General features: G+C 34.1%; 2 protein-coding genes across 2 annotated transcripts; both read right to left on the bottom strand.

The window, feature by feature from the left end:
* Positions 1–1,850: 1,850 nt before the first annotated feature.
* Positions 1,851–15,192, bottom strand: LOC106143078 (G-protein coupled receptor Mth2). Its single transcript, XM_013345050.2, has 8 exons — positions 13,762–15,192; positions 12,316–12,554; positions 10,021–10,204; positions 9,014–9,092; positions 4,876–5,060; positions 4,487–4,679; positions 4,023–4,213; positions 1,851–2,739 (listed from the first exon to the last, which is right to left on the bottom strand). The coding sequence occupies exons 1-8, from the start codon at positions 14,777–14,779 to the stop codon at positions 2,600–2,602; spliced, it is 2,229 nt and encodes a 742-aa protein (XP_013200504.1). The 5' UTR covers positions 14,780–15,192; the 3' UTR covers positions 1,851–2,599.
* A 1,584-nt stretch (positions 15,193–16,776) lies between these two features.
* LOC106143079 (protein 60A) lies at positions 16,777–24,337 on the bottom strand. The gene is made up of 7 exons (XM_013345051.2): positions 23,852–24,337; positions 21,307–21,496; positions 20,875–21,029; positions 19,306–19,506; positions 18,959–19,032; positions 18,593–18,727; positions 16,777–18,059 (listed from the first exon to the last, which is right to left on the bottom strand). The coding sequence occupies exons 1-7, from the start codon at positions 24,231–24,233 to the stop codon at positions 17,934–17,936; spliced, it is 1,263 nt and encodes a 420-aa protein (XP_013200505.1). The 5' UTR covers positions 24,234–24,337; the 3' UTR covers positions 16,777–17,933.
* Between the last annotated feature and the right edge of the window lie 712 nt (positions 24,338–25,049).

Here is a 25,049-nt window from a genome sequence, read left to right on the forward strand (position 1 = left end):
TACTTATTTCATGTTTGTGGATACAGATTCTGCCGCGCCCCAATTTTTTGTCATTGTATATAAATGTTACATCTGCATAGAAATGTGCTCATAAAATCAAAAAGGCGTTAAAAGTAAATGTTGTGTTTAACGTTATGTTAAATGAGTTACATTTTGTGCTTACAAAACTAAGCTAAGTTTATCCATAAAAACATTTTTTTAACTTAGACGTACAAACGTTAGGTATACCTATTTCACTCTTGGTTCGAGCTCCACTGCGGGCATGTTCCAAGGACACTCTTTATGTGTTACGTGCATTTTGAATGCTAAACAATTTTGTGTAATAATTAACTAGTTGATGCCTACGACTTCGTTTGTGTGTGAGCCACACAAACGAAGTCGTAGGATTAGGTAACGATTGTTGTTAAGGTGTCATTTCTATTTTTCCTTTACCGGGATCATCATGGGGCTTCAGGTATTCCAGATCTCCGATTTTTATACAATATTTTAAGGGTAAGTATATTCATAAAGGATGCTTTATAATTTTGCCTAATAAAACCATATTATTTTTAAGTTTACTAACTCAAGGAAGACTTTCTTACAATCAATTAGGATACCCAAATAGAGTAGTGGGCCGTTTCAATAAAGATTGCTGATAATAAATGAGTTTTATGCGCCTATGTGTGTTTAGGGCGTCGGCCAACTTGTCTGCAAACAAATTAACTGGAATAAGGAAAATAATATTTTAATCGTCATTTATTCTCTAAGTGCTCAAATGTGGTCATCCCTCACATTTTGGAGACAGTGCCAAACTTAAAATAAATATAAATTAATGATTAAGAATAAACAAATATGCCTTAATTTGATAGAAAGTAACGAAATGAAGGATATGATCAAAATCGGTCAGCAATTTTTCTGAATGTGAAATAAAACATATTTCTCTAGTATTAATTCATTTTTAATGAAATATACAGTTGTGTATGAATGTAGGCATAGACACTAACAAACACGTCACATTACTACTTAAATATTTTAAAAACCAAATAGTTAAGAAACAATTTAAGTGCCTCTTATAGTACCTATTCTAGTAGTAGTTTAACTTAAAACTCATAGGTCAACCGTTTAGGTATTTTTCTTAAGTTAATAGAAAGTACATTTATTTTCTATTTGGATTATGTTGCCGTGTATTTCCCGGCACAGTGCCGTGTTCTCGGCATAAAAAGAAAATAAGAAAAGGGCCACTCTATCTCTTTTCCATGGATATTGTAAAAGGCGACTAAGGGTTAGGCTTATATACATATATTATTATGTTATGGATTCAGTTCAACATTATATTTTGAAATCTAACTCTGCTTTAATGTTCATACATACATACATACATACATATGATCACGTCTATATCCCTTGCGGGGTAGACAGAGCCAACAGTCTTGAAAAGACTGAATGGCCACGTTCAGCTATTTGGCTTAATGATAGAACCGAGATTCAGATAGTGACAGGTTGCTAGCCCATCGCCTAAAAGAGGAATCCTAAGTTTATAAGCCTATCCCTTAGTCGCCTTTTACGACATCCATGGGAAAGAGATGGAGTGGTCCTATTCTTTTTTGTAATAGTGCCGGGAACCACACGGCAACTTTACTGTTCATAACCTCAATAATACATAGAGCGTACAATTCGATAATTTTTTTTATTGTTTTTCCGTCTCTATGACATGACGACATGTCCCAATATCAAAGATAACAATATTGTATGAAAATGTATGTCTAATCTAAATTCTATGACTAGATCTAGTTAAGAAAGTATGTGATTTTCGACAAAGATAAACTACTGGTATAAAACAACAATACCTAAATATTGATTAAGTAGGTACCTTTGATTTTTTTTTTTTCACCATAAAATCAACAAACTAGTACGAACGGCCACATCTGCTTAAAATAGAAAATATCGCAACATAAAAAAGCTTATAGATATAATATGGTCTTACCTATTTCTATAATAAAATAAAGTACCTACACGAAAAATCAGTTCGGCCATTTATATTCATACATGCAAATTCAAAAAATCAACATAATAATAAAAAATATTAAATTTAATCTAGGTTTAGAAAAAAAAAGCGGTTGAAACATTACACAATAATAATAACTTTTACTTTAAAAAATAAATGCATGGAGCTTCTGAAACAAACATACCTACCTTAGAAATTAGAATATGATAACGTTAAGACTTTTATGGTGGGATGAGAGTAACGCAAGTGAACTTCTACATAAATTAAGTCAAAAAAATTAAAGCTCTTTACGAAAATTCTATGATATCGCGTTTAAACATATAAATTCTTAATTATAGTCAATCATAGCAAGAGCTGTAATCACAATCACAATTATTTATTTTAGAAACAAATGATGAATAATACCGCCCAACTTTGGTAGGTTAAATAACGAAGTCATGATCCTTCTACGAAAGATATTAAATCAAATCATGCTGCAAATCAACATATTTAGTATGTTACTCGTAAAATTAAGATTTTATTCAGTATCAATATGAGTTACTCTAGCAGATCCTTTTGCTTCGTGTTTTAAGCCACAGACTTAGAAGCACACTGGTCCAAAAATCGGTGGTTAATTTATTTCTTTTTAGCGTTGTTAGGGACAGACACTCTTGTGGAGATGCGTTCGTCGGCACTGATAGAGCGGGACAGAAGGGTGGATGATGTTCTTCCAGAAGATGAAGTGCCGTTGTTCTGCGCGTCTGGTCTCTCCAGCCCTGTTTATATTAGTTTGAGTTAATTGAGGTGCGTTCATTCTCATAGTTACTTTACAATCCTAAACTGACTGAATATAATTAAGATTAAAATTTACTTCATTTTTGGTAGATATTTACATTTTTTACATTCTACAAACACCACACAACGTTAATTTTTCAGTCATTTTAAGATTGGAATGCGTCACAAAAACTGTTTTTGCGTGTACTGTACGTTAGCAAATGTGCAATACATATTATAACATTTATGTGCAATTACTAGATGTTTATCAATTGTATTAAATAGCAAAGCAAATATATTATCATGAAGTAATATAATAATAATAAACATAGGTAAGTAGAAATACTAATTAAACGTATATTAAAATTAGCTAGAGTTAAATAAAGGTCTTTCACCACCACGTTATAATATATAATAAAGGATTCTATTTTATATTCAAATGCTCAGTTAATTTAAATTAATTTTTAGTTTTGTCTCACTATGTCTGTAATAAAAAAATGTCATTGTTCGTAAACCGACATGAAGCATATTTTGATGAAATACGACCTTTATGATTTAAAGAGTACAAGTACAAAATATGAAAAATTAATAAGAAAAAAAAATGAGGGTTAAGAAAGAGAAGCAAAATTCTAATAAGTAGTAAAAAATTCTCAATATGTACTTGTATCAAGTGGGATCCTTGAACAACCTGAAAAAGTAACACCAAATCTCATTTTTGGATGAAAAACATTGACATCAGATAATTTCAAAGAAAATAATTAAGTAGTTGAGTTCCTAGCGATTTCTTGCTTTGCTCTTGTAGGGATTTACAAAAATCTTTTCTCTCTAGTTGCTGACAATTCTTTATTTTATTTAATTGAGTAACGACGAAATCCCTTTGTCTGTTTTTGACGAGTATTTGTGTTGTGAGATCAATAAAAGGTAAAAGCAAATGAAGGATATGACGTAAATCAGATTGCACTAGCACTTAGTAATTCAATGATCTTGAAACGTAAACTTAACTTTTATCGATAATATTTATATCTAATAGATATCAAGTCCTCATTGCAAAAGTACTCGTAGAAATCATATCATCAGATTATATTCTAAAAAGGGTCGGTCGCACTTTTTTCATACTTATTACGTCCTCCAACTCGCATATATTCGATAAATGTCATTTGAATTCATTCTTTAAAACTAAACAATGAAATTTAATAGACAAGATCTTCAGTTAATCATAAACTTCTTTTTTTTTAATTTCTGCGTGAGCAAAGCTGTAATTTTATAACTGTACTAAAAAACTTACCCAGTCTTTTCCTAGCCAAATAATACAGCTTAGGCTTGAAAATCAGTATGATAAAGATGAGGACTCCTTGGAGTTGGTTGTAGAGGTCGACGATATCCCACAGCCACTTAGGCTCGCCAGCGACTGTAGACAGAAGTTCGCAAATCCACCCTGCGCCCATCACGACCCACAGCTTCCCAGTTAAAAGGTACCTGCATAATCACGTTACAGAAATTAGTATCGCATTGTCGTTTTAAAGATCAATTGCGTAGAAAAAATAATGAGGAAATACCTACAATATGAACATATTTAATTTCGCTACTTTAATTTTAATACTGCTCTAAAAATGTAGTAGTTTTTGGTATATTCAAAATTTTTCCTAATCTAATAAATGAGAGTTTCAAATAATGCTTACTACATCTTTAGGTGTTTTCTCCCTCGAAATTTGAGTAGGTTAGGCCTCAATCTGCGTTAAATTATCTTACTTAGCTCTATCGACCCTGAACCGGCGCTTCATTCGTTCTCCCATGGATCCTGCCTGCAGACGGTGGACTTCAGACTTGACGCGCGCGCAATGGCGCGCCGTCAGCACCCACAGCACGAAGTTGATGCACGTCACGATGCCCATAGGAATCACAAAGAATATGTAATGTGGCCAGTCGTCTTTGTCATTTTGCACTGAAAAAAATATGTTTTATGTAATTTACAATCACAGCGTAGGTGGTTTGACAAAAGACTTTTAAGTAACTTAGGTAATAACAGAAAAGAGTAAGGACGTTAAAATATATCTTAGTGTCAAAATTAAGAAAAAAATTTAATATTTAAAATGAAAAAATAAACTCCAATATAAGCCAGGGCTTTTTTGTAAACGTACTTGTTCCAAACCAGCACCTGGTGATTCCCATATTAGAATCGAGGTATGGTGAAACTGGATACTTGTCGAATAAGAATGTGATCAGTGTTAGGAGAATAGAAGAGCTCCACGCATACACCGAGTACCAGATAAAACGTTTCCTCTCAGCATTTGCCTTACGTAATGGACGCACTGACCGAACATTCCTGCAACAAAAATTTAACCATCAACTCAGTCTCTTATATCAGTAGAATAAAGTAAACATAAATAAATTATTACAAGTTATCCTATTAGGTTAGATCGCTTTAGTTTAATAATACCTAATAATTTCAGTTAGGTACCTCAAAGCTGTTCATCATGACACAAGATTTTAATTATAAAGAAGTAGTATATAAAAATGTTAATTGGGTAATTAGATGATCAGAAGTAACATGTGGTTCCCGGCACCAATAAAAAAATAGGACCACTCCATCTCGTATGGAAGTCGTAAAAGGCAACTAAACTAAGGGAACGGCTTATAAACTTGGAATTCTTATTTTAGGCAATGGGCTAGAAACCTGTCACTATTTGAATCTCAATTCTGTCATTAATCCAAACAGCTGATCGTGGGCTTTCAGTCTTTTTAAGACTGTTGGCTCCGTCTACCCCGCAAGGGATACAGACGAGAATATATGTATGTACAGACACACAGTTGTGCGTGGCTCCTTTTAGCAAACTCTGCGTGTGCCAGGATAAATAACATAATATGGTGCTCACTTGTCTCGTTGTTTCTTAGTTCTGTGATCTGTGAGCACCAATAATAAAGGATACACTGCCAACTCTCACCTATAGGTAAAGTCTGAGCAATCATGAATCAAATCATGTTAACATTAAAGTTCAACGATGCTTAATATGTCAGTAATGGAGTATACTCATAGTTAGAATTAAGACTATAAAAAGCACTGATTTCGTGCACCACTCCTACTGAATGATTGTGTAGTGTAATCGCAATATTGTAAACAATCACATGCACGTATAAACAAGCTCTACATGTGCTAACCTACTTACTAATAAAACAGAAAATAAAAAAAAGAATATGATGTACACCCAAAGAAATCTATACTTCTGTAAACATAACGCATAAGTATACAAAAGCAGACAATGTTGCTTATTGATTTCTGAAACTTGAGATGCGCATATATTTTTTTAAATGTATATATATATTATTCGGCAAATTTAATATATCAGGGCATTGGTGTATCCGTACAATACAATCTCCCTAACCAAAAACATAGAATAGAAAAATATAAAAAGGTCAAATTATATGCGAATGAATTCTCGAATTTTATTCCGCCGGGACATATTGTAGTTTAATTAGTTAGCACCACACCTACTGACACAAAAGTGACTTTATTACTGCCATCTTGTCGGTTTTCATTAGGCGATACGATGACGGCCATGTCCGACCTTTACACACGAACGTCCATTTGCACCCTAAATTACTTGTATAATTAAAATGATTTCACTTTTTACCATTATTAAGTCTGATAAGCGAGTAATAAATACTGATTAATGAAAAATGTCACTTGAACATTGAACAAAAATAGTTCTAGATACTTACTTTTTACAGACATACAACAAAAAATTAAGTGAATAAATGGAAACGTATATATGTATATGTATACGTATATATATAGAATGAAGTGGAAACCTGTGTAGGTTATTGTTTCGTGTGCTTATTCATATATGTTTTCTATGTTCATGAATTTGTAAAGAAAAAGCTAATGTAAAAAATCCGGTACTTATTTATAACCGCTCCATATAGGAGCGGTTATAAATAAGTTATGGGAAATCCCATGGACGTCGTAAAAGGCGGCTAAGGGATGGGATTATGAACTTGAGATTTCTCTTGTGGGCGATGTAGCCCATCGCAATCTGTCACAATTCCATCATGAAGCCATACAGCTGAACGTGGCCTTTCGGTCTTTTCGAAACTCTTGGCTCTGTTTACCCCGCAAAAGATAGAGGCGTGACTATACGTTGTATGTGATAAAAATAATCAGTCAGTCAGCCATACGAGAATAACAAAAAATTATCAGTTTTAATAAAATGTTAAGAGAAAATTTTCATTTCTTACTGTAGTAACGAACTTTCAAAACTTTTCAAAGACTCAAGCTCCCAATTGGCTTACATAAACAATGTATCACTTAGCCAAGGACACTATTTGGGAAAAAGTTATTTTGTTGTTTGTGCGGGGGTGACCGAAAATCCTACTTCCCTCAGTACACACCCTCAACCTTGATTAAGCTATACCGTCAACTAACGACAATGTACCTACCCATTATGTGCTTTTAGTATGTCAGCATTAGCCGTATTTATAAAAGTCTATTATATAAATGTGTAAGTTTGTCGAATTCAAGTTGATTAGTATGGCTAGTTACTTAATATATGTAGGTACATTTAAATACAAAAACCTTAAACAGGCCGCGAGCATTTTCAAATTTGACGAATATTTACAAATAAGGCTTACTTAGTTACTGTATTTAGAAGATCTCTGAAGCTTTTGGGCTCTCTGTTCTACACGTTACGTGATGGTGAGAGGTAAGATCGCAAAAACACCTGCATATTGCTTAAACTGATTGATCATAATAAAAACAGACTCTCCCATTTCTGGATCTTGGCTATAAGGCAGACCCAGGCTATTCTCCCATGGGACTCAATTTTATAGAGTCATAAGCTATCTGACATTATACCGTATTAACAGCAGAAACTATAAAACGGGACTGCAATTTGGCATGTTATTTTCTTTGACGCGTATATGGGAGCATTAATAGATCGAAAAATTAACGTCAATTTTCGTTTCGCGCGAGCAGTACTTCAGCGATAAGCTAGTATTAAATATATATAAAGAAAAAGTGATTATAATATCTGAATAGTATGATTAGACATATTTATTGCAAGTAGGAAAGTATAATTTGAAATAACGCATCTTGTTAAAAAATCAAAGAAAAAATTCTTTATTAATATATAGATACATATTTCTAATTGTTCACGTTACTATATGAACAAAATCCATAAATAGCTGACAGTGACTAACACTTACGCTAATATAATACACGCAAACGCCAATAGACAAACATCTGGGGTGCAGTAGAACATGTGCAATAGTAAGGTTTCCACGTATTTTGTAACCTTTCTTGAATAAGAAAATTTCTGCTTTTAGTTTGAAGTATTGGCCTAACGGACACAGAGCCACAGTCCGCTGAGTCCAGAAGTTGAATGAAATGTGCAGGTTTTCTTATGGCCGTAAAAAGTACTGACATAAAACTTATTGTTCGTCCATTCGCGGTATTAGTTTAAGCGCAATTAAGTACTTAGACATTTTTGGTACTATTTCAGATATTTTAGCTATAGAAAAACTGAAAGAATATAAGTTCAATATTTCTATCTACTGTTAAGTTGTAATGTAAAGGCTTTTTAATTAATATAATTCAAATGACATAACATTCACCTATAAGTATAATTACATTATACAATGAAGCATAGAAATGGAAGTCGCTAGTTTATCTTTTAAATAGATAATGTAAGTATGAAATTAGATGAACATCTGTAATCGTCGTATTTTTTTCTAAAGGCCCGCTGAGTTTGTACTCCGCCTAATGTAAACAATTGCGTCTAATAAGATCATGAACGAAGCAGACGCGCTGTTATGTTAACAGCAACGTTACTCTGAAATCAAATTTATCTTAATATTCATTATCCCAACACATGTTTTCGATCGTAACTTAAATCAGGAATATATCCAACCATCCTTAATACGTTAAGAGCTTATATATACCAGAAATTTAATAATAAAAAAAGATATTATAGCTTTCATAGTAAATGATTTTCGTGTGATATTATTACTAGCAATCTTCTGCGAAAATCCCAAAAGGATTTCTGAACAAAATTATCTCATTCCTTAATTTAAAGTCACACTATTATATAGTATTTCTTTGAATTTTTTTATATTTTTAGAAATTAATTAGAAAAGAAAGGCCACAGGCAATAAAAGCTAGAGCTTCAGTAAAAGCTTATGGATTTAGCTTTTTGATACATTTTTTTTCTTTTTTATTTTAATAATCTAATTAAATATTTATCGATGACTAATATCGATGAAAATTTATGAAAACAAACTCACCCAAATGTCCACCAGATGTCGAAACACATCACATTGAGCCAGGCGAAGGCAGCCACGAAGCCGAAGTAGATTCCGTATGCTGTGTAAACAACAAATACTTGATAATTGCTCACAGTTTTACATTATTATAATTTATAAAGCACCATTTGTTCTTCTGGTTTTAGGTATACTTATACCAAACCTAACATACGTAGGTAATAAAAATGAATACCTAGGTAATTAAGTATTTTCCCGATAAAAGACTTGATAATAATTTGTTGGAAGAATCCTTGATGTTAGAACAAAGTTGCTCATAGGATGCGAACCTATGAAGTAGGATTTTTAATTAAGCAAATAAATTTCAAAAATTAACTTTACATGCTCTTTACGATTTGAATCAGTTATATTTTGTAGGTGCTTTAGCCCCCTACAGCTACATCCACAGGAAGAGATATATCTATGTAACTACTGATAAAGACATGATAATATAAGTAAATGTGTGTGTGTCCAAATTATACATAATACGTACAATACTTCTACAAATGACCGATTATGGCGGATAAATCAACACGACCGCCGGTTATGGCTTATCCTAACAGTGCTTAAGTGGACGCGATCAATAAAATATTTTATGGCACATACATATGTATGTACGATATTTGTTTAAGAGCCGAATGTTTTAATGGAATCGGTTAGGAACCCAGAACTAAGTCTATTCTTAAATGTAGTACACGATTGGACATATTCTCTTCTGATGCTTGTTTTAAGCTATCCTCTTGGCATTATTCACGTTTGCGTCACTCACGCACACGCACTCACTTAAGTGCAGCCCGAGGTGTTTCTGTGACCACAATCCTGAATGTCATGTTGTTACGCGATCTATATAGGGGAACCTTCCCGAGCTTGGATTTTTACACTAAGTGAAAGAGCTTAGTCGGGCCCAACGATATCCATATAAAAGGTTGGTTTTTAAAAGACTAATTTACATCGATTTAGTTCTTCAGTACTAAAAACCACAAAACACTTACCAAGTAAGGTGCATGTACCGTTGTCAGGAATGTAGGCGTACTGTACTCTCGCGAGACAGCCGAAAGCAAGCAGCATGGTGCATAAGTGACATATCAGGGTGCGTCCGTGCTGATTCCTCAACTCTGGTAGGGCGCAATACACTACAAGCGTAAGGGCAAGACACACACTCGATATCGTCATCAACTGCAACATAAAGATTCCAATTAATTACGCTTTCTTGTACCTGCTTGATTGAATTTGCAACGAAACAATTGATAGTTGGTTTCGAGTAAAAAAAATAATCAAGTAGGTTTTCTTGTTTTAGGCTGCTTGTAGACGTTTACTTGTTAGTTGTTCTATTTGTAAATGAAAAATTGGATTTGACGATTTTTAGTGTTAAAATCACTACAAATTATATATAATTTCGGTAAAGTTTTGCAGGGATTTGGTTCTTGTTTGAAATGTTGGAAAGTGGGTTTTCTGAGGATAATCTATAAATAATAAAAATGTCTGTTTCGCGAATAGGTGACCCTTTATTGTAAGTACATTATGTTATGTGTTGAAATTTTTTTATTGTATTGAGTTGCGTTTAACCATTTTATGGAACCATTATTACCTATGTGTTTTGCAAACATATTATAAATTGGGAGTAATTAATATTTAGTTACTATGATTGCAAACCAACATCGCTATTTGTAAGTATACTAAGATTCTACTTATATGTAGCATCTATATGAGGATGACCTCGGATTCCATGGGTAAATAAATTCTACGCTGTTAGCTACATCATGTACCGTATATATATATTTGTTAGAAATATTTGATGAAAATGACGAATGGTTGTTGAATGAGTGGCTGATGATGAGTGAAAAATATACATCAAAGTGTTGCCAGTAAAATGAATGACTATGACGAACTAGCCATTAGTTCCGTGCAAATACAATACAAATATTAAGAAGTTTAAGAGTAGATTCTATTAAGATGATTTTTATTTAATTTGTCTTGCCTCCTTGCACTAATTCCGTAAAATTATACGCCAGATTCTTTTAAAATATAAAAATATCTTTCCGCTATTCATTATACCGAACATTATATAAATGTTTAAAATAGTTAGGTACCCTTAACTTGTAGTACATTAGTCCTCATAAAATAGATAGATAATATTTAGATTAGGTACCTTTAGGTACCTACTCACAAAGTATGCTATGTAACTGATCTATTAATCAAAATTTTGTAGATGAAGATTGTAGTTAGAACAACAAGTCATCGACGAAAATAACACACTGGCTCATCCAAATTTTATTTCCGGATACAAGAAGAATTATTATTTGATGAAACAAATAATTTAATTGTTATAAGAGCAAAGAAATTTCCTAAAGTTATTGGTTGTTAAAAGTTAAAAGAAGTTCTAATTAAATAAAGAATTTATTGGTTAAAAGAAGTCGTTTAGGGTTTTTAAGAGGTTTTGGAAAAGTATTGGTTTTAGAGCCAAATGGCATAAACGCTGATTAAATGGACAAAAAAACTGATTATGGTTATAAATAACCATAGTTCAGTTAATAAAAAGTATTAAATTCCTGTGCTTATGGCGAAATAAGGAAGTAGTAGATATCAACTAATGGATTTTCGAGTCACTTTCTGTGGTAACCACTATTCATTCACTTAGCTACTTTTTGTTTTAAACACGCTGTTTATTGTTGTGTTGTCTTTAATAAAAGAAGTAATTCATAAGCTTTGAAATCACTTTATGAAAACTGTGAACTACACTGGTGATTGAGGAGAGTTGGATAGTTATGACAAATATCTCTTATAGGTACTTATATAAAATTTTCGTGCCACAATATTCGTTCCGGTACTCCTCTGAAACAGTTGACCGATTCTCATGAAATGTAAGCATATTGAGTAGTCTGAGAATCGGCCAACATCTATTTTTAATACCCCTTAGTGATAAGGGTTGTCCACCCTTAACATTTTTTAACTAGAAATTACTTAAAAATTATTTATAAGGCAAAACAACGTTTGCCAGGACAGCTAGTATTAATATAAATTCAATCGCCGCGATAATGAGCGCGCCTCGATGTTGATTTAATTATTAACTACATATATAAATGTTACATAAATTTATTTTCTGATTATAAAATAACTTAAAGTATTGTATAAAAATATCATGAGTTTCCTATTGAGCAATTACAGATAGAGTAAGAACTTATCTTTTCCTGTTACATTACGAGTCGAGTTTACACGACTGCTTCACTCACATCACATAGGTAGAATATTATAATTCAATACTTTTTTAATTAAAGCAAAATACTCACTACAAAAGATAGTTTATAATTCTTGTCTTCAAGCGGTTCGTAACACGTGACCCCACTGACCAAGACATCAGCATTGCAGTGACGAAAGTCGAAGGTTTCCAAACAGTAGTTCACAGTGACGCCTAGAGCCCATTTCAGATTACCTTCCATGGTCAGCTCGTGGTGATCTGCCCTCGATGAAATATTGAGAGCCATTCGACTTTGTGGACAATCCAAGGATGAACGGATGCCGTATGTATCTAAAACATTACATTTTTTTTTTAATGTTCATACGCCAGTACATTTACACGGAATTTGAAGTTCGTAGGTCAAAAAACGTCATCTAACAATGTACTTCCCCAGTTAAATTTTAAAACATTTGCCTTTGAAATACATGTTCGCATTATAAGAGGCCAGCACTATTGGACATAAAAAGGTAGGTACACTCAACTGCATATCAAGTTATCCTGCATGTCGCGGTAATAGAGGCGAATTTGCAATGACTATGGGTAGGTTGAAATCCTACTGTTACGTACGTTTTTGAAATCTTCATTTTGACACAGTTTATCTTATCAAACGACTGAGAAAGGAAATCCTTATATCCAACCTTCAACTTGGAAATAACAAACTTTAAAAAGTTATGTTCGAACAGAATATTTCTGGGGAAGACTAGAATTAGAATCCAAGTAAATGTAGATCAGATATTGATTTCGATTTTATCATGGTTACTTTTACATCCAGTTGGGTGATATACAGGTTTCTTCACTATGTTTTTCCTAACCTAGGTCAAAAAGTGGTATTACAGTTTTAACAATTACTTTTTAGTGTGACAGTGTGGCATGTCAATGCACAAAAATATATTTTTATATTTATTATTATATCAATTGCGGATATAGTAACATTTGAACCTTATTTTACCTATTTTAATAACAAAAACATTTATTTTATAGTAATGTTCAAAGAAATAAAACAAATTCAACAATTGTTTTCTACGTAAGTATAGGTAAATAAATAACAGTTACCCAACTTAAATTTACGGCTAAACACTCAAACATATTTAAAGTAATCTCTTCTTTTACAATTAGTGCGAGTGAACTTAGTAAAAAAATGGTACACTATTTCGTGTTTATTTAGCGTTGCAATTTATTATGAATCAGCACTAAATGCTCTTCTGAATCATTATTTGACTAAATAGATTAGATATCTCTTTATCTATAAATTGGTTTTGTTTCAAGATTAATGCAAATATAAAAATACATGAACAAATAGTAAAAATGTGAAATTTCTATTTAGATGACAAGCTGTTACTCCATTTCTCCTTACGGATTATTATATTTATGGCCTGCCTTATAAATACGCATACCTACTACTACTAAGAATCAGTATCCTACTGTTTGAAGTAATACTAACTTTTGCTGTTGATATAAACAGAAAGCCAGTATAAAGGTATCAAAAGAATAAACTTACCTAATTTTGAAAGGTTTTTTAATGGTGGTAAAAATGGTGACAAATCGAACAAAGCAGACTCATCAGTATTTGGGACACATCGACTTCTGAATCCGCACGACCAGGGCTTAAAATGCTGTCCTACGGGACAGCATTTTCTTAGACAAAAAGCATCATAATTTGAACAATTCTTTGTACAGACTCGGGCAATCATTTGCTTGTCTGGATCATGTATGTCCCTGTCTATACACCATTCATTATGAAAACTGGAACTGTTGCTTGCACCATATCTACTCTCAATATTTAACATACTGCCATCTAATCTAAACATAAACTTTTCATTGGTTAATTCTACTGCATATTCCGACAATTTACAGTGTAATCCCAATTCAATCTCATAAATATAATTACTATTTTTACTGTTCTCAATTTGTGTTGCAATCCACTCTTCGTCATCATTTTCCAAATTTTTTCTACACAAATGGTATTCGATGTCATAGTTTTGGCCCTTGGGACAACATTTTCGAATTTTAACTAAGGATATTTTTGCGTCTCTTACTTCAGTTTCAGTCTGTTCTTTAATGCACTGCAGGGCAACAATTTTAGGGATTATATGTTTTTGCTCTTCGTTAGAAATGTTTGCCACAAGTCTATCATAACATATACTATTTTCTTTCATTGTGTCGACATCTTTAATTGTTGGTATAGGTAACAATTGTAAATCGCAATCCTGGGGCATTCCATATTTAACCTCAATATCTTCATCCAAAATTAAGGGGAAGTGTCGGTTTGAAATATTATACGTCGCTTCGACATCACTCTCTAAACACTTGAAATTTACTTCCTTGGTATCGTTATTCACAACAACAACTTTAATAAGATTTAACTTTTTCGGGCAACACTTTTGAAAAGTTGTTGTCTCAGCATTCAAAGCTTTTGCGCCAAATAAAATAAAACAGGAAATTAACAGCCACATGGTATTTCTAAATCGTTTGGCGTTCCCGCCCACGAATATTGTAATATTATATGGAATACTCATAACAGGTGGGGGATGTCGATCGCACTGTTCATTGTTTATATTGAGTCTGTTTTGCTGCGTGCGTTACCGCGAGCCGGCGGGCGAGTGAGGCCGGCTGAACACTGCACTGACCGAACCGTTTTCGGCCAACTGAATGATCTCTGTTGCGATTTGGAGGCTGTTACGCCCTTGAAATTAACCAGTCAACCCCCCGCACCTCAACACGTATACTTGTATCCGGAAGCTTGTTTCTTCAGATATTCTATCACTTCACATTTAGTATATACCTATATCATTCAAACACCTTTTCTAAAGTAGGTACAATTATCATAAGATTTTGAATTTTTTTAGTCTGATGAGCAAATCATATATAAATTTAAATAACCACACGTGGTCTACGGCGTCGTAGCGTTTGCGTCAAACTAAATTTTATTAACAAAGGCTACGATTCAAGTTTCTTATCAGATAGATACAGATAAATATTGAGGTGACAGATTGATTTCTTACAACTGAACACATTGATATCCAAGTAAATATTATCAGTAAGAAAAATATGGCAAGCAGTCTATATTTACCCTTTTATACCTACATACAGCAATGGGCCTCAGAGATATATAAATTCATATAGAAATTCATTTTCATCGACCAACTAAATGATGAGAATAAAAATACAAAATCACTCAAAAGCTGACTTTTTCAAAAAAATTATACTCAAGTATTTTGATTAGAAATCTGAGAAAAGAAAATATTTGGAAATATTTGATTTGAACTTAAATCAAAATTCAGTACACTTTGATTTGAACTTAAATCAAAATTCAGTACACTTTGATTTGAACTTTAATCAAAATTCAGTACACTCTGTACATAAATCTTTTTAAAATTGGCAATCCATAAAATATATATATATATATTTTTCTTTTTTCAATATTAAATCTCATAAATATATAAATCTGAACAATGTATTCTCTCGTCCACCCACATTCTATTCTAAGTTTAATTTAATATTTTGAAGTTGACGTTGTTGAAGAAAATGCTGCAGTGCAGTTTGTTACCGCTTCTTCTGCCTTGGAAGCGGCAGTAAACTTAGTTTTTTGTTAAACCATACGTTTTGACAATTATTAAGCGATATATAGTATCCTATAGTAATGAATAAAATTTTTGATTTTGAATTTGAAATTTAACTGATGCTAAGAAAAATCTTAACAAACAGCAACAATCGGAACAAAAATCAGCTACTCGTAAAAAAATGATATCACTACAAAATGCAATTATGTTTCTGGTCAATTATATTCATTGTCATGAAATCCAAAGCGATTCGACTGGTCTAGGTATGATTGGGGAAATGTCGACGGTTAGCCTAAGTTTGACAGCACGAATGCAATAGACCGATCAGTGAAGGCTGCTCTTTACAGTACCTACTCTTCGCCAGTGCATTGGAAACATTTGTTCATATACTTAGGATTTCTCTTTTAGACGATGTGCTTAGGAACCTGTCACTATTTGAATCTCAATTCTAGTATTAAGCCAAGCGGCTGAGCGTTCATTTTTTATTAGGTAATTACTACATACTGTGACATAATGTCGTAATATAGAGTAAGTGCCGTGTGGTTCCCGGCACCAATACAAAAAAGAATAGGACCACTCCATCTCTTTCCCATGGATGTCGTAAAAGGCGACTAAGGGATAGGCTTACAAACTTAGGATTCTTTTTTAGGCGATGGGCTAGCAACCTGTCACTATTTGAATCTCAATTCTATCATTAAGCCAAATAGCTGAACGTGGCCATTCAGTCCTTTCAAGACTGTTGGCTCTGTCTACCCCGCAAGGGATATAGACGTGAACATATGTATGTATGTATGTATATAGAGTAATTCAACTTGTATAAGGAAGATTCTGTACTTGGTTTAAGGATGGGTACTGGGTAGGTAGCAGTATTATTTTAAGTTGAATTTGTGTCATTAAGAAGTCCCTTTGATAACTTTGAACTAGTAATAATTATTTTTAAATAAACACAAATAATGAATACATACCATACAAAATAATATATTTATTGTCACAGTATATGTACTACATTCATAGAAATTATTAAGTATTACTATATATCTGGCGACTGCAGAATAACCTGCGCCGAAGTCGGAATATTATAATGGACTAAGGTACTTTTAATAATGTAGCAGGAACATTGGTTAATGCGTAAAAAAAATTTGTACCTTTTTATATTTATTTGGAGTATTTATATGTCTGAAATGTGCTGATCTTAATTTATTTGAAATACTAAAATGTTGTGTTAAATCCTATAAAATAATTAAAAATTAAATTTCCCGCTACACTCTATTTACAGAATTTATAAAAAATACTTAATCTACGTAACGTGTGAAAGTCGCAATAAAATAATTTCGTAGGCATACCTATTTACATATTTTGGCACATATTATGGCAAACCTTAGACCATTCAAAGTTTCAAATTAAAATATGCTGAAGTATTAACTTAGGCTGTATACATAATATCTACCTACTTTTATTTACATAGCTTATCTAAGGAATACTTAACGACTCAATACATACATTTTGTCGGTATCGTAGTTATTAAAATGTACGACTTTGTATTTCACTATTTTGTTTGAAAATTTAATTTTAATATTTCTTATCAATATTAAAGTTATTTTTATACACTGTTATATTTTATGCCCTGTTACATAACTTTTGACCAACTAAATTATAATAGTAGACGTCAAGTCGGTCTATTCTCTATCGTAATTTTAGAAACTTCACAGAATTATTAACTGTAAGCACGTCGCCTAGTTAATTGGGAATTATATACCAAATATCTGAATTAATTCAAATCATATAAATAAATTGATATGTATGGGTATATCTAAACATACCTTGATATTATAATTATTTTTTTAACCCATTTCGCGTTCCATAAGCTTACCATCAAAATATTGTCATGGTCACATTACTTTGATGACCTTAACGCCGAACGCATTATCTGATAATATGGACTGATTTTTATTGAAGTGGCGGTATAAAAATAATGTTCTGAAATAGTAACTTTAGTACATATATATAAATTCTAAGATTTAAAATTTAAGTTGAACATTTCAAAGTTCACCTAGTATAAACACAAGTCTTTCCTCTTTCTAATGTAATTATGTAGTAATTACGCAACATCTCAATGACAACCACAACTCTTAACAACCATGTTCTTGTATTTCCGAAGGATCACATTGGAGTCATCTGTGTAGTAGAGGACGGATATTGGAGATAGCTTGATCGGCGCACACGATGGTTTTGGGACCTGAAAAATTATGGACTTTTATAATAAGACATGCAAGGCACTCGCATCTTTTCCAAAATTCATAGAGGGGGATATACAAAAGCACTAACTTAATTCCATTAAAATTTTAGACAGGTAGTCGACGTCAACCTTAAATCTTTCGCAAATCTTCACCAAGTAAGGTATAATTTACTATACATATTTAGCAGATCTAGAGCCATGCTCAGCTGTATGGCTTAATGATGGAATTGAGATTGAAATAGTAACAGGTTGCTAGCTCATAGGATCGCAACAGGTGGAAGGAAGAGATCAAAGAGAAAGTGATTCGGCGGGGGAGTCACGACCCTCAGCAATGAGGTATACGACGCGAGGAGGAGGCTAGCTCATCGCCCACAACAAGAATACCAAGTTTATTCGTCTTTCCCTTATTCGCCTTTAACAACATCCATGCGGAAATGATATGGAGTGGAACTTTTCTAAAGTACCGGAAACCACACGGCACCGTGGTATAAACTTATTGATAATGTTTTGTGACATCAAAAACATCTTCATACCTGTTGTGGATTTAAAAGATGAACCAACGTCTGTACGATTGCATGATTCGTGGCATTTTTATGTGCATTCAATGGGAAGTTGCATTCACCGCTACAATAAAATGCACCGTACCCGTCAGGAGCTATGATCCAATCCTGCAATAAAACGAAAAAAAGACATTAATTCCATATTTGAATAGAACAGAAACACTTCACCTTTTATAAATATGTAAACTTATAACGTCTCATTACTTCCTCAAATTTCAGCATAATTAAGGTCTTGTTAAGTATGCGTTTATTTATCATTTCGTAGTGTCTCGTCCTAAATACATTGTTAATCGATCTATGTACTAACCTTAAACCTACGCAATTATAACGATGTCTTACCTGCCATTCTAAATCTTTGAAACTAACATAGAGGGTTTGTATTTCACAGCTTCTCGTTGTCCAATGTGACGTGTCTGTAAAAGAAATAAATGTTTCGTCATTTTCAAGTCTTAGCCATACTTAGATATAGTTAGTAAGTTCTAATAATTTGTATTACTTATTTTGGATAAACTTACAACAAATAAAATTTTCTTGATAAAACCAGACTTAAAGCCAAGCCAGACTAGCCAGAAGGAAGAAGAGTTAATTTAAAATATTCTTATTTTACTCTGCTTGATAGCAACAATGCAAATACTTTAGCCGATAAACACCAGTAAATGACATGAAATTTAACTGATGAGTCTTACCTGTCAGTGGATTCCTTAGATGGTTTTCAGAGAAGCCGTGGGAGCGCCAACGCTTCGCTTCCCGCTTGCGGCGCGCCCCGGGATCCGCGTTGCCTAACTTAGGGCCACCCTTGAAGAAAGCCACTAAGAATGGCTGCTTGCCTTCCACGACCGCACCTCGAGGCTCTTCCAACCCTATTTCCTCAGGTTTCACGTGCCGCTCTAAATTTATAATATAAAATCAAATCAAATAAGGTTGCAGTTATATACATACATGAGTATATGTATATTTATCCCTTTCCTTTTATGGGAATCTATTTATGGTAGTAATTGTATTATTGCTATATATATCGTGGAACCGAGCGGTGCTTAATAGACGTAAGAAAATCCATTAGAAGATGTAAAATCAAAAAACCAACAAAAAGCAACAAAAACATCAGGAAAGCATAAAAAAATTTACTTTTGTCAAAAGAGACCCGACTTCAATGGACATACTCCTTTTTTGAATTCAGTAAATGTATACTAAAACATTCTCCTAAATGTAACAAACCCTTTTTCTGAAAACCTCATCATAATCGGTTCAGCCAGCCAGACAGATCGATTTTGTAGCCCCATATGCGACCTATATTCGAAATTTCAACGATGTCGTTAGAGCCGTTTTCGAAAACTTAGTCCGCGTGGAATAGTTATTTAAGGCATCATTGAAGCCCTCAAGAATTAATTTTCCCCGTATTTTTTCACATATTCCATTATTTCTTTGCTCCTTATAGTTGCACTGTGATGATATATAGCCGATTAATGGTCTATTCAACGAAAAAAGATTTTTTAATTTGAACCAGTAGTTTCTGAGATTAGCGCGTTCAAACAAACAAACTCTTCAGCTTGCTCGTTCAATAGTATACGATTTGTGCCGTATGGTTTCCAGCACTATATCTATAGTGCTGGAATATATAATAGGACCACTCTATATCTTGGAAGTCGTAAAAGGCGACAAAGGGAAATCTAACAACCTGGCACTATTTGAATATCAATTCCATCTTAAGCTATACAGCTGAACCAGCTTTTATATTTTTACGAATGTTGGCTCAGTATACCTCGTAGGGGATATAGTAGTGATTTTATGATGTACTTATTTGTTAAATATGCGATGGGCTAGCAACCTGTCAACAATCATCAACATCAAGTCATTAGCCGAACTACTAGTAGGCAAATTCTTTGGCTGGTAGCTGGCATCCGTTATACACTACACGGATTTCTTCATTCGGCTAATTTTAGAAGCCAAGGTCATGGTAAAGGTACAGCATTAGGCAGGTAAACCTGATACACAATTAAAGGGATACTTAACATCTGTTTATTTGCAAACTGGTGTTCATATCTATGGGTGCGCTTGTAGAGAAAGCAAACGTAGAGCAGCACTCAGCCCCCATGATTCGGCTCGTAATAACCGAAGAGTAGAGTCATAGGTGGTAGTGGGATCGTGCCATGACAAAGTTTTATATACATATATGTCCATAGGACATTGAACCGGTCGTCAGATATTCTGCCCCCGATTGAATAAGATCGTTTTCACTGTAGCGACTTTGCTCTAACCTGGTTGTGAATGTGGGTGTAGAGTGATGAAGAATCCGCGGTTGTCAGCGGGCGATGATAGCCACGCACCCAGGGCGTTGGTCACGTTCAACTCCAGCCAGCCTTCTGCACCCGCACTGGTGTTTACTGCAGCCACCTCCTCAAGTTGCATTTTTCTGGAAGTGTATTGTTTTCGTTTTAATTTTTTACCTATTACTGCACGAACGTGCAACAGCAACCATTTAAAGTGACTTTTAGCCATTTTGGCATCACACCCTTGCCTGCCAACAGCCATGTAGCTCACATGCAACGAAGACAACTAACATCACAGACCCTCCTACTATTTTAATGGCTCATATTTTACAAATCACTTCAAATACTTTAGATTGGGTAAGTACTAAATAAATCTATTCTATTCTACTTCACCTACCTACTAAAGCGATAAAAACTTACCCTAAATTATCAACGTTGATTACACGATGTGCAACCACTCTGTATAAACTTGTGGGGTCTTCTGTATGCGTTGGCGCCTGGTGTAGCCTCAGCTCGGCGGTCAGCAGCGAGGACGCGTCGCCGGGAGCGCCTGCCACCTCAAACCACACGTGTCTTCCGTGGCCTTGTCGAAGAGCCCCCAAATGATGCTCTGAAAATAAATATCATAGACCTTTTGAAACAGATATAAAAGAATATTTAACATCTTCTTCCCCCTGGAATTTGGTCCCAGTTAATCCTCAACTCTCTGAAGAGTGGGTGGGTCAAGTTTTTACACTAACGACTCCCATCTGACTTTCGCGACCTTTTCCAATAAACCTAACTCTTATTAGATCATGGTAACAATAACCAGTTACGTGAATGTGTAATTTCTCCCCATCGAAAGATAATCAGAGGTTTACATGGCAGAGATAGGATTTGGATCTGCACCTTAACGATTTGACCAACGACATTCTTCAACGAAGAAAAAAGATTCTGTTTTTTTTATCACATACTATTTTGATAGTTTCAACCTATACTTAATCTATAACAATAGAAAATCATCTACAAATTCTGTAAAACACGTTTCAATTAACATCACTGTGTAAACAAGGGTGACGTAACTTATAGTTAATGAGCGCTTTTGCGATGTGTACCTGCTTATTTAACTTGGTTCAATATGAGTGTGTTCTCCAGACATATTAAACAGGTAGGTAATATCCTTTATTAAATAAAGCCATTCGCATGCAAATTGTGACCAAAGGTTGCGGAACAGGTGGCTCGCCCGTTATTCACCCGTCAAGTGTAACTTGAAACATTAATTAATAATTTTATTCTAGTTTTCACACAAGTATTAATGCCGCATATCATACTTAGAAGCAGTCAGAAAACTGGTCTGCCAATTTCATAATTTTCATTCCTATTTTCTTATTTGTAGATTTTATTTGCCCTATGTCTTCCGGATAAACTTTGTAGCTGGGTACTTCTGCGAAATGATTGCGTTCCAGTAATAGAATATGTAAGTAGGTATAACTCGTTATCGAGTTCGTAACAAACATGCACGAGAGCAAAGAACTGTTTACATTAATTTTATTATAGTTACTTAATATCAAAGATCTCCAACACTACGATCTTTAACGACCTCTACTGGGTAATTAATTAATACGATAAATAAATACGATCCCCGTCTGCTACTCTGGAGCTACCCAGTTTCGATTCCCAGCGTGGACAATTTAAATTTATTTATAGCATTTTATCAGATTTTTCTACAATTTGGGGTGTGCGTTTTCTCCTAAATTAGTAAGGATTTATATTGATAATGATACAGGTAGGTAATTTATTTAGGACGATATGTAATGCCAATTTACCCCGGGGCTACGCTCCCTTGGGAATTTCGGAATATAAAGGAACTTATATGTTATTCCATCCTACTAATGTCCTATCCTACTAATATTATAAAAGCGAAAGTAGGTAGGTATCTTATTAGTAGATTTTGCATGAAAGAGTACTGACATCCTTACAAATTCCGCTTTTATAAGTTTTATTACGAGTAGTATCTAGTATATTAGCCCCTTACCACTTAATGGGATTTTATATTACTAGGTAAGTAGGTACCTACTTCATTTGCTATGTAATATAACTTCTTTTAATAACAGAAAATATAACTAGACATTTATGGAATTGTTTCTTGGAACTTAAATTCCATTATATTTTTTGTAACGGCCTTCAATGGTGATTCTCAGACAAAGCTATCATTAAATTTTAAGATGTCTTTATCAAAGTGCCGCCAGCCAGACCCACCCGCTCTGGTGGTATGTGAAATGACTCATCATTGTTCTACCTGTGGACCACATTTTTTACAAATTCTTCTAAAGTAGAAATACCTTTCGATTCGATAGATAATAAAAATTTTGAGAATGCTATTTATTACAAGAAGCATAATAGAAGAAATATTTGACATTACGAAAATAATATCTCGGAGTTCCCTTCAAACTAAGTGTATTTATTTTTAACGAGCCAAACTGAAATGGTTATCAAAGGGGCACAAATGGTGAGAAGCAGACAAGCTAAGCAGAAAACAATAAAAAAATTGTAGGAACCTCGTTTGTTGATTAATTTTAAGTTACCTAGTAAAATTATTTAGATAACTGGGAAATTAGTCTTAGTTAATTTTAGTCCCAGGACGCATAAACCTAGGTACCTCATCCTAAGTAGGGACAAATCAGAATCACACGAATGAACCTACCTACTTGTAAAATAAGTAATAGGTACTTACTCTACATAAATATCTTAAATAGGTACTAATCGTAGTCCAGAGAACCTGCCAAGTAATTTAAGTAAGAATATTTAATAACAATATTCACATAGGTACATAGTTTTTATATATTAAGACATAGGTAGTTAATACCTATCTAAAATATAGGTAAGTAAATAAGACCCATTAGAAAATGTATTAGATTTCTACATTGAACCGACCAGGAATTTATTGAGCTTGGAAATAGTAAAAAATTAAAGTAATGCTACTTACTTTTGCTTTGAAACGTCATGATGAGATCACTGGCATCAATCGCTATCTGTTCATCGCCACTGAGTGCCATCTCAGAGCTGCGTGTAGGACGCGCCTGCTCATGTTCCTCGGCCAGCTGTTTGTACACGTCCAGGAGAAAACTAGGAGCTGAACGGTCCAGGGGTGGAGCCCGAGGGCCCCGCGGACGTTCGCCTAGGCCCAGGAGATCGAGTATTTCATGTTCAACAACCAGCCGTTCGTGCCGCGTCATAGAGTGATGTATCACTGTTTGATCGACCCCATTATCAATGTATAAACCGGAGAGGGTAGCTTTACAAACGAGAGGAAACAACGCCACGAGAGTGATGCACGCGCATCGCCACGCCGCTTTTGGGTCGGTCATAATGGCTGTCCGTGCGGTGAGCGCCCACTCAACTGGCGAGCGGAGACGCGGAGGCGCGCGACGGGATCAGCCACTGAACCTGCCCACTCAAGGTAGGCCGCCGGCGGCGCCGCGCTCGCCACATTCCTCCCCTCTCTCGCCTCGTTCACTTCACTTTAATGTAAACATTGATCGCCACAAGCCGCACCGCACACGCATTAGCTACTTACATGTAGGTATCTATGTGTTGATTAATGCGCCTTGCAAAACAAACGAATCTTTCCTCTACCGTTAACTAATCGATGCATAACACAAATAACAGGTACATACATACATGTAATCACGTCTATATCTCTTGCAGGGTAGACAGAGCCAACAGTCTCGAAAAACTGATAGGCGACGTTCAGCTCTTAGGCTTAAGATGATAACATCAACAAATTGAGACTTCTATATTGCGTCGTGTAGATGATTCACTGCATTGATTCTTTTCAAAAAAGGGGGGAAATATGTACTTAAGTACAATTTGACACAATAGAAAAAAATCACAAATGTAGGTCTAAAAATATCTTTCAATGAGTAGAACTTTGTAAAAATGCCTTTGTAAAAATTGTAAAAATGTTTGAGGTACAAACTTTTTTGATATAGGTACAAACAGGTACAAACTAGGTACTAAGGGCTGGTTCGACAATATTTGTGTTTTGCGAGGTGGCTCCGTCATCTTGACGTTCATCTTTTTTTGCATTACCTTATGTATCCAAACAATACTAGCGTAATACTGTTTGATTTTTTGATCAAAAGTATAAAAATCAACATTGAGTATAGGTACCTATCTAGTTA

The sequence above is a fragment of the Amyelois transitella genome, chromosome 2 (genome assembly GCF_032362555.1).
Source record: "Amyelois transitella isolate CPQ chromosome 2, ilAmyTran1.1, whole genome shotgun sequence".
NCBI lineage: Eukaryota > Metazoa > Arthropoda > Insecta > Lepidoptera > Pyralidae > Amyelois > Amyelois transitella.

Bases quoted from the DNA above. Each gene is read 5' to 3' on its own strand.
- LOC106143079 (XM_013345051.2), bottom strand. From the start codon at position 24,233: ATGACCGACCCAAAAGCGGCGTGGCGATGCGCGTGCATCACTCTCGTG. The intron at 18,728-18,958 runs GTAAGACATCGT...GTTTTATTGCAG, and splicing joins TCAAAGATTTAGAATGGCAG to GATTGGATCATAGCTCCTGA. The intron at 18,060-18,592 runs GTATGAAGATGT...ATAATTTTTCAG, and splicing joins ATCTTTTAAATCCACAACAG to GTCCCAAAACCATCGTGTGC.
- LOC106143078 (XM_013345050.2), bottom strand. From the start codon at position 14,779: ATGAGTATTCCATATAATATTACAATATTCGTGGGCGGGAACGCCAAA. The intron at 4,680-4,875 runs GTACGTTTACAA...TATTTTTTTCAG, and splicing joins CAGGTGCTGGTTTGGAACAA to TGCAAAATGACAAAGACGAC. The intron at 4,214-4,486 runs GTAAGATAATTT...GTGATTATGCAG, and splicing joins TTCAGGGTCGATAGAGCTAA to GTACCTTTTAACTGGGAAGC.